This window comes from Setaria italica, chromosome VIII (genome assembly GCF_000263155.2).
Source record: "Setaria italica strain Yugu1 chromosome VIII, Setaria_italica_v2.0, whole genome shotgun sequence".
Lineage (NCBI taxonomy): Eukaryota > Viridiplantae > Streptophyta > Magnoliopsida > Poales > Poaceae > Setaria > Setaria italica.
In genome coordinates this window covers 3,405,419-3,414,881 of record NC_028457.1, presented here as the reverse complement: position 1 = coordinate 3,414,881, position 9,463 = coordinate 3,405,419, and the positions used below count along the sequence as shown (strand labels likewise).

General features: G+C 41.7%; 1 protein-coding gene across 8 annotated transcripts; it reads right to left on the bottom strand.

The window, feature by feature from the left end:
- Positions 1-1,258: 1,258 nt before the first annotated feature.
- LOC101780888 (cycloartenol-C-24-methyltransferase 1) lies at positions 1,259-7,671 on the bottom strand. 8 transcript variants are annotated; one of them, XM_022828836.1, is made up of 15 exons: positions 7,513-7,671; positions 6,648-6,706; positions 5,535-5,654; positions 5,087-5,189; positions 3,932-3,998; positions 3,758-3,831; positions 3,483-3,567; positions 2,912-2,967; positions 2,766-2,820; positions 2,623-2,670; positions 2,444-2,527; positions 2,147-2,347; positions 1,920-2,045; positions 1,724-1,821; positions 1,259-1,527 (listed from the first exon to the last, which is right to left on the bottom strand). In XM_022828836.1, exons 4-15 carry the CDS (start codon positions 5,170-5,172, stop codon positions 1,461-1,463), a joined length of 1,047 nt encoding a protein of 348 aa, XP_022684571.1. In that variant the 5' UTR covers positions 5,173-5,189; positions 5,535-5,654; positions 6,648-6,706; positions 7,513-7,671; the 3' UTR covers positions 1,259-1,460. The 8 variants fall into 8 exon arrangements, with proteins under 8 accessions (XP_022684571.1, XP_022684575.1, XP_022684573.1 ...); XM_022828840.1 differs by having other exon boundaries at positions 6,633-6,706; positions 7,513-7,628; XM_022828838.1 differs by lacking the exon at positions 7,513-7,671 and adding an exon at positions 7,141-7,484.
- Positions 7,672-9,463: the final 1,792 nt, after the last annotated feature.

Here is a 9,463-nt window from a genome sequence, read left to right as displayed (position 1 = left end):
CGCCGCCGATGACAGCGGCGGAGGGGCAAACCTCACCGCGGTTGCCCTCCTGCTCGCTTGGACTGCCGCGCCGCCTTTCCTCGTCTCCTCGCCGACGCTCCTCAGAGAGGACGTCGACATGTTCAGCGAGGATGATGACTTGTTCAAGTCCAGTAGCTCGAATCGCCTCTGTGATGATAAGTTTGGTTTTGGTTTCTTGGACCTATCCACGTCGATTCACAGTTGCAGGTTGTTGGTGAAAACTATGTGCTTGATGTTGTAAGGTTTTAGGAAGGTTAAGTAGGCTGTGATTCTTAGGAGTGATTGGGGATATGGATGGTGCTGGGCGTTCAGGGGTAGTGATCTGCCGTCAGAATTGAGACAAAGCTTTACTGCTTTTAGCCAACCAGTGCTTACGTAGTAATAGCATTGTTTACATCTTAGCACACCTGGCAGGTGCGTTAATCATTAATCAAATGCGACCGGTACGGTGGCTCGAGAAGCTTGCAGGATTAGTATAAGCACCTTATAATTAAGGTAATCTGGTGACTCTGTACTTAATATTCAGGTATAATAAGCTAATTAAAGTAACAAAGATGGAAACAGTAAAGCCACAAATATTCCCTCAGTGTCTACCAACATTACCAGCAAGCTTTCGACGGTCATCTGGTGTTGTATCTTCGTCTGAACACGTGAAAGTATTTCTGTGGTAGTGAGAGGCACAGAGGAGGTGAAGAACTTGCTTGCAAGATGGTACCAATTATGAATAGCGTACATAAATATTCCTTGTTTTTCAGACAGCAAAAAATGTGTTTATTCCAGATAGATTGTGATCGTAACAAGTTATCCAGTACAGCACACAACCAGGCGTAGAAACAATATTTCAGTACAGAACAAGGATCGGATGCAATTTTATTCTTAGCTCGTGATTCCTGACTTCCTGAGTACAAGCCCATAGCCCTCTAAAATTCTCAACTCTCATTCCACATCTCACTAAAATTCTCATCGCCACCAAACAAACAAGAGATTAGTATACTCTGATCTCAAAACTTCAGTTAATAAGGTCACAAGTATTCCCTCAGTGTGTATGAATGTTGCTGGCAAGATTTCGACAATGTCTACTGGTATTATTGCTTTGTCTTGACAAAGCATATGAGACCAGAGTATCGAATTGTTTCTGTGGTACTAGAGATAATGAAGTGACGAAGCAACTTGCTTGAAAGGTGGTGCCAATGATGAATACTGTATTCAAATATTGTGAACATTTTAGAGAGCAATCAGTGTGCAGATACTCCAAATATGTTTATTCCAGATAGTAATCTTAACCAGTAATCCGGTACAGGCATACAGCATACAACCAAGCATGGTAACAAACGAAGAACTTTTATAGGAACTTAATACTATAACAATACTTCAGTGCAGAACAAGGATCAGAGGCAAGTAGAAGTCCAATAGTACATACAACATTGTTGTAGGTTGCTTTAAATTTCAGTCTCCTCGAGAGGTTTCCGGCCCAGGACAAAGAAGGTCGCCGTAAAGATCTGTTCCCTGAGATCATGGCATCATGCACTGTTAGTTCCATCAAATATGTATTTTGTTGCTCACCTGTATGATTTGTTCTACGTGATTAGGAGATTATAATTTTGGCTGCATGCACTAACTTGTGAGTGTTGAGGCCGGAATAGTTTTCCGTAATCTAAAAAAAGGAGATTATAATTTGCTTCCAAGCAAAGAAAATATGTACCGGCTGCCAGTCACCAGGCCATGGGAGGCTGTCTGCATGATGCTGAACAGTCTATTCAAGCCTTTGGGGGCAATACGGAGGAACTCCAGTGTGCCAACCTGCAAAAACATGGTAAAACAGTAGAGTAAGACATCAGAAGACCAAAACCTGCAGATTATACAATTGCATAGAAACATGTAGAGTCTTCTAAGATTACAATTGCATAAGTGAGGAACTGTCCGACACATGAGTTGCTGAAGCTGGTCCATGAGAAAACACCAGGATCTATTTCCTGGTACCATGGGCACTCGGAATCCTCAGCAAGATCCTTCGCGATCACAACCTAAAATAAAAGAGAAGAACCGAGTCATTCTGGCACCTCCAAGGTACTTCAACCTATATCTGACTCAGTGAAACCAAGGCCTGATGGTTTTAGTACAGCACCTCGAACCCTGCATCTTTCATAGCTTGGATGCACTGGCGTGTGCTTCTGATGTCTGGGAGGCCACAGCCGATTTCAATTTGAGACTTGATATTCCTATGTTTAGCGTTGTTTGGGTCAAATCTATCCGTCAAGCACAGTTCATCTAGTGCAAAATACTGGCCAGGTTTAAGCACTCGGTATATCTCCTTGTAGGCACCTAGCTGTAATTACCGGACAGAGGAAAAATTCAGCAACATTGGAACACATCTTTTTTCGGAAACATAAATGAAATTTGGAATTTATGATGTGAGTTATACTGCATCAGGTGCATGAATTGTGGCCTCTATCGCATAGGCTGCATCAAAGGTGTTATCAGGGAAAGGCATGTTCATGAAGTCTCCCTATAAATATCAATTGAAGTTAAGGCCCATTTGAATAAACAAATGTAACAACCCAAAGAAAACCATTGCAATACTGATTTAGGACGCAGGTTCACCTTTATGAAGTTGCACTGCTCAGTCAAACCTGCCGACGAAATGATCTCCTGAAATGCAAATAAACCATTTTTTAACTGGTACACCAGATGCTCAAAAGTTATTTTATTGTATTCCAGGATGATGTCATAATAATTAAACAAACCTTGCCCCTTGAAATCTGGTAAGCGTTATTGTTCAGTCCAGTTATCTGTGTTGAGCTTAAATGATAAATAGCATTAAAACATCTATATATACATTTACATACAGGTTTAACTGTTGAGAAATGGAATCTCATTTTTGGTTCATTACCTGAATCTGGCGATTTCTGTTAAAGGTCCCCCAATTCCACATCCAACATCCAAGACCTACAATGCAACAAGGATGATATGATGATGAATTCAAGAAAAAATACTTTTTAATAACTAAGTCCTTTAGAATTGGGTGCAACGACGAAATACAATGTGCCCCAAAATAAAACTCACATTTGATAGGGCTTACACCAACATAAAAAGGTGGGTAAATCCAGTATTTTATAGCAAATCGCAATAGTGTGGCTAAATAGACAATACTTTTTTTTGAAAGATCGCGTGGTATTTAGGTAAACATTTATCATGGGAAAATTCTATGTTTGCAGTCAAGTTTTGTATGTATCCAAATTTTAATTTGCACAGATAACAAACTCAGTCGTAGTACCGCCAACTCAGAAATCCCATGGTGAGAAATTGTAAAAGAATGCTGCAATTTATTTTAATGGATCTTAGATCACAAATGTTTTACATATTTAGGTTGTACCATTATAACAAATTTCGGCACCTCCTAGCGGATGATAAAAAGCTTTAACATGCTAAATTAATAAACCAATTTTGATTTTTCTACCAACCTTCATCCCCTTCTTGAGCCCCAATTGAAGGGCAATAAAATGCTCAAACCGCTTGATGCTTTCAAGACGAGTTTCTCCATGCCATCTATAGGATATAAATGGAGTTAAAGCAATTTAATGTGTTGAAGTAGAATAATTGTTTACCTAGAAATATTCAGCATCTTAACTAACACAAATTGATGCTGTTTTTCTTTTTTTCTAGAATTCCAGGGATAGGCCCTATCCATATAGATGTTCTTTAGTAAGTTGTAACCGGAGCAAAGCTCAAATTTTACCTTGGGGCGAAATGGATTGATTGACCCCAGCGATATTCAGCGAAGTCGGTCACAAGGTCATAGTACTTGTTTACCTGATTTGTAGTGAGAATTGTGCACATTTAAGTACAAAACTTTATTAAAACATTTGAATATGTACTTAACTTTGGCAGAAATAGAAATAATTGCATCTACCAAGTCACTATAGTTCGACTTCCTGAATTGTTCATCACCGCCATGCAGGTCATGATACTTCGCATATCTGGAGCAAAATGAACATTCATGAAGTACAAGCGGCTAGGAGGATTATTTCAAATTAAAACAAAAACATGAAAAAAATTGACTCTTCTGACATGGTGACATCCAGTACTTGTGCTGATACTAACTATAATCTCAAGACACATCTTCACCATATAGATGTAATGTGTAGTCATCTATGGACTGAATGTATTAATAAAATTAAAGATGCACTTCAGGCGCATTTATTAATAAACTGTTCTAATCTATCACAAATGTCTCTCCTCAAATTATCAGTGTTAAAATTAGTACATCTGTCTCATTTTCAGTTGTGTAAGATATTGCATTTACCTTTATTACTTTTTAAACCACTAGATCTCCATCCAACTATCCAGATCGGCCAGTTCATTTTAATACCTACTATCTCTAGACCCTCTTCTCTCCTGTTTTTTTTCATCCCAAGCGCGAGCCCCCTGGTGCTACCACACACACCCCAGAAGCATAGTAGCTCTTGCCACCTTGTTGGAGCCTCAAGTGACTGGTGAGGCTCGTGGACCCTTCTCTGTTTCTGATTCGCACTTCATCCCTCCTCTTGCTGGTACGCCATGTTGTTCTTTGATTCTAGCGAGGTTTGTAACACTTCCACAGACACCCTGATAGGCTCTTTCAGTGCCATCGTGGCTGCTGTTGACTTCAGTCAGAGCACACGCTGCAACTGCGCTGCCCCCATCGAGTATCACTGCCCAATTGGCGTTTTCCAGCCACCATGGCGGACAGGGGCGTAGCCACCCTCTGCCGACCACTAGTACTGGTTTTACCATTACATAAACTGATTGTGATCAGGTACTCCAAACTGTAACCCTAAATCCCAAGCTTTTAGAAAAACATCTAAACAGTACTGTACTTGTACTTAACCAGAGGTAGGTATCGTGGATGGAAGTTACAATGTAATAGTTGTAACTAAGCTGCCATGAGCTCACAAAGTACTGTTTGATAGCAATTAAATGTATTTTTAAATTATTGTGTTCCAAACATGGCCTAAGTTCAAATGAATCACTAGCAATGGACTAGGTTTGAATTAAAGTTTAGATCAAGATTAGACAGAGAGAGTACTGTTCAACAGTCGATCCAAATTGATCCTTGGCAATGTTTTTCCCTTGCAAGCCTGAAGAAAGATGTAAGGCCCAAGACTGTGGCATTACTTCCCAGTATTGTTCTGCAAAAAATATTTTCAGACAAATAATTTTGACAAATTGATACTTAAACAACATAAGTATGTACTCCGCATGAATTTTTTTTCTACTTAGAGTCCAAGGAATCTCTTAGTTAACTTAAAAACATTGATAACTTAGGATTTTGAAATTATATAGCTTCCTGATAAAAAAAACAACTAATTTGTTTCTATATATTTACCTACGGTTATAAAAAGTAGTCTGGCACCATGGTGTCACACCCGGTCTATCATATGTGTGTCAGGATCAAGTTTCACACATACGATGACTTCAGCAAATATCAAATATAGTGTTATAACATAAAGAGAGAGTTACACAGATTACATAACCAGAAACTGAGATAAAAATCTCTAGTATAAGCAGCGGATCTCCAACAACTCTACAGGCAGTTGACTGGGGGAAACGTATGCCTAGCAAATCTTCAAAGTATTCAACAGATTTGTCTTGTGCTGAATAGCAAATATAGCAAGTGTGAGTACATTTATGGTTGGTACTCAGCAAGTGTGAGGAATATGTAGTGTAAGGCTAAGTCAAGGAATAACTGACTGGTTTACTGCATTTAAGCATTTTTAAAATTGGTCAAGTTTTATTAGCAAGCTATTTACTAGGATGTAAGTTTATACCACTCAATTAAGCATAAGAGCAAGGATATCTCACGAGCATAAGTAAAACATAAATAAAAACACAAATTAATTATTCTTCAAGTTCAATTATCATGCGAGGGTCCATACCGCTCTTGACCGTGAGCACGGCTGATATACCAGTTTTACACTTTGCAAAGGTTGTACACTTTCACCATAAGTCTTGTAAAAGTTCAAGAGAACTTTAGACCCAACCATGCTGTGCAAAAGTAGGCACTTATCACACTGCCGATGTGTGATTGCATAGAGACGCTACGAGGCTTTTACAAAGATTCCTCAGTAAGTAGTAGTCTGTTAAGGTTTCGACAGTTGCGTGTGCATAACCCTCCCCTAAGGTGAGTATCTACAAAGCAAATACCACTCAAAGGAGCCGAGCTATACTCCATCACAAGATCCCCTCTTGCCCTTTCGGTAAGACCACCACAAACCAGAGTCTCTAGTTAGTAAGCCAAGACCAAAGCCCGTTGATCTTATGGTTGTACTGTTTTCCTGGATGGTCACTCCATGTATCCATTTAAGGCATGTGAGTGGTTGGAATTAACAAAGGTACATAATAGAAATAAATCAAGTTCATTATTGTTCATTACTTCCCACCATAAACCAGGTATAGCAGCTAGCATAGCTACCCAACAATAAAGTAAACCCAAGTTAACAAGGAATAATATGGAAACTAGGCACAACCTTAAATAGGACCCATCATATTAATTAGGACTCAAGCGTGCATAGCATAAATTTTTCATATATAACTATTGTATAGGATAAAATGTGATCAAGGACACAACTTGCCTTTATCCACAATACCTCTGCTGCTTAGAATGTCTCCACTCCTCACTCTTGGATGTCCTTGAAGTGTGTTTGTTCTACTCGTGACAATCATCCAAAGCAAACATTCAGAGCGCGCACATACAAGCAAACAAATAAATTAAAGTAAAACCAGTACAGCAATCATCATAAACAGTATGAAAAGAGGTATGAAACTAATCTACATGTTAAGACGAATGCATGAGCGAAAGAATCACACAAAACGGAGCTAAAACGCAAAAGATATGGCTTAACGAAGCTCTAGGGACTTGCTAGCGAGGTTTAGAAACTTCCAGGGAAATAACTGCAAAAAACTGAGGTTAGAAACATAATTTCGTGGAGAAACTCGAGGGCTAACGCGCAAAATCTTAAAGACGGACTTGATCGAAAAAATCTAAATTTTATGAGGGCTTTTTCGAAAACATTACAAAACACAAACTTTTCTATAGGGATATCCTTTTTCTTTGAGGGCTAAACTGAAAAACGGCCTTACCTTCTTCAACCTCCAGATGCATACCGGTCCAACCGTTCGGCCGGTGGGTGGCTCGGTCCGGCGGTGGCACGCGGGGCGACGGCCGGACCTGGGAGGCGGCGCTAGGCTGCGGCAGCCGGCGGCGGTGGGGCGGCTTGGCGCGCAGGGTGGCTGCGGCGGCGCGGCGCAGAGGCAAGCGGCGCAGGCGAGGCGGGTACGGCGCCGCTCGGGTCAGGAGGCGGTGGGCCGGCGCGGGCGCCCAGGAGGCGGCGAGGCTGCTCGGCGGGCAGGCGCAGGACAGTGCGCCTTGGGAGGTACCGGCCATGGGAGGATTTCCTTTTCGTGTTAATGCGTGCGTGTGTGAGCAACTGACAGTAAGACCCTCAAACGTACCTGATCAGCAGGAACCTCGCGCTCAAAATTCTTCTCCAAAATGATCGGCAGTGGTAGCTGGTCACGCCGAGCTGCACGCAAGAAGTCGTATCAAATGATCTTTGGTCATGGACCTGCTCGATGGATTATAAGAAGTCGTATCACATGGGACATCAATTGGGATATCAATAGAAATCGTATCAAATCAGATGTAGCATCCATATGAACGTCATGCATTAATGATTAAACAGTAGCATCTTTTTAATACCACTTTCTCCATCTAGAAATATAAATATGTTTAGAGTTTAAAATTTATCTCAAATTAATACAACTACTCTTGGAATTCTAATTAGTAAAAAATCTGCAAACAGTGCAAAATACCCCTAAGTTGATCCGTCCTCAACTTCCTTAGGCACCTTTTGGAAGCAGGGGGAGCAAAACCCAGGGATGGAAAAACCCCACTAAGAACTAAGATGATAATTAAAATTATATCCCATAGATTACTTACCCAGTAAAAAGTTTGGGATCCTAGAGGGATTGGAGTTTCCAAATTAGGTATGAGGCTATTCCAGTTGGGAGTTTCATCTCTTGACTTCCAAGAGGGACATGTTATAAAAAAAAGGTTTGAGTAGATGAATGAAACAATGTCTCCCACGTAGAGTTTCATTCCGCGATTTCATAAGCTGCGTATATCATTTAATTGCGAGGCATGTAATTGGATGCTCACGTAAAAAAATAAAAAAGAAAAAGGCAGCGGCTCGGGAATTACCATTTGTTCGTCCAGTAAAAACAAGACAGTCTCTGCAATGAGCACAGTGAAAATGCACTTTAATACCTTGGCTTGGTTTGGTTTACGCTGCTTATTTTTAAGCACCCGTCACATCGATATTTAGATACTAATTAGAAGTATTAAACGTAGACTATTTACAAAACCCACTACATAAGCGGAGGCTAAACGGCGAGACGAATCTATTAAGCCTAATTAGTCCATAATTTGACAATGTGTTGCTACAGTAAATATTTGCTAATGATGAATTAATTAGGCTTAATTAGGCTTAATAGATTCGTCTCGCCGTTTAGCCTCCACTTATGTAATGGATTTTGTAAATAGTATATGTTTAATACTCCTAATTAGTATCTAAACATTCGATGTGACACATGCTAAAATAAGCCAACGGAACCAAACAGCCCCCTTGTCGGGCACGGGCAGCGTCGTCGGTGGACCGGCCGGTCTCGACCAGCAGCAGGTCATCAGCCGCGGCGCGGCACGGGCCGGTGTCCGGAGCCCGGTCGAGCTGGGGCGCCATAATGTCGTAGCGTTGGGGTTTAGTATGGGAGGGGAGTGCGACGCGTGCAAGTTGCGACACCTTATCTGGAGTACGTATACGAGTATAATGCAGCGCACTACCACTGCATGTGGGCAGTCGACGCGCGACGGCGACACGACGGATCTGTAGCTGGAGGCGACGAAACAAATCAGTAGCTCCATGCCGGGCGGCTCGCGTGCGCCCTGGCGAGATGCCAGCTGAACCGATCGGCCCCGCGCTGGGTTGCCGCCGTGGCTGGTACTGTGGCGGAGACGACGGGAGCGGGTACTATACGTTGGACTGTTGGAGTCATGGAGTGGTTGCAGTTGCACATAGTAGCAGTACAGGACTACAGGTACAGCGTCCTTGCCTTGCTCCCCCTTGCTTGGCTCATTGCGCCCAAGAGATGGCAGTAAGACTTTTAGGAAAATCAAATGGATCAAGTTACAATCATTTCTCAGCCAACCAAACCTATCTGAATCAAATTATTGTCCATGCCCGGCTATGCACAGGTCCCTGCCATGCATTGTTGCTCCGATCCATTGTTAATAACCATTATTGTCCATCGATGTTCCAGCGCATGTGTGCACTGTGCAGACACCAAGCATCGAGATTATGTACTAGTAAGGTACCAAGAACACGCGAAGCACGCGGGGGAGGCTGCT

Coding starts and splice junctions, on each gene's coding strand:
- LOC101780888 (XM_004978705.3), bottom strand. CDS start 5,172: ATGCCACAGTCTTGGGCCTTACATCTTTCTTCAGGCTTGCAAGGGAAA. Junction 2,046..2,146: donor TGAAAGATGCAGGGTTCGAG/GTGCTGTACTAA, acceptor CTTTTATTTTAG/GTTGTGATCGCGAAGGATCT. Junction 1,822..1,919: donor AGTTCCTCACTTATGCAATT/GTAATCTTAGAA, acceptor ATGTTTTTGCAG/GTTGGCACACTGGAGTTCCT.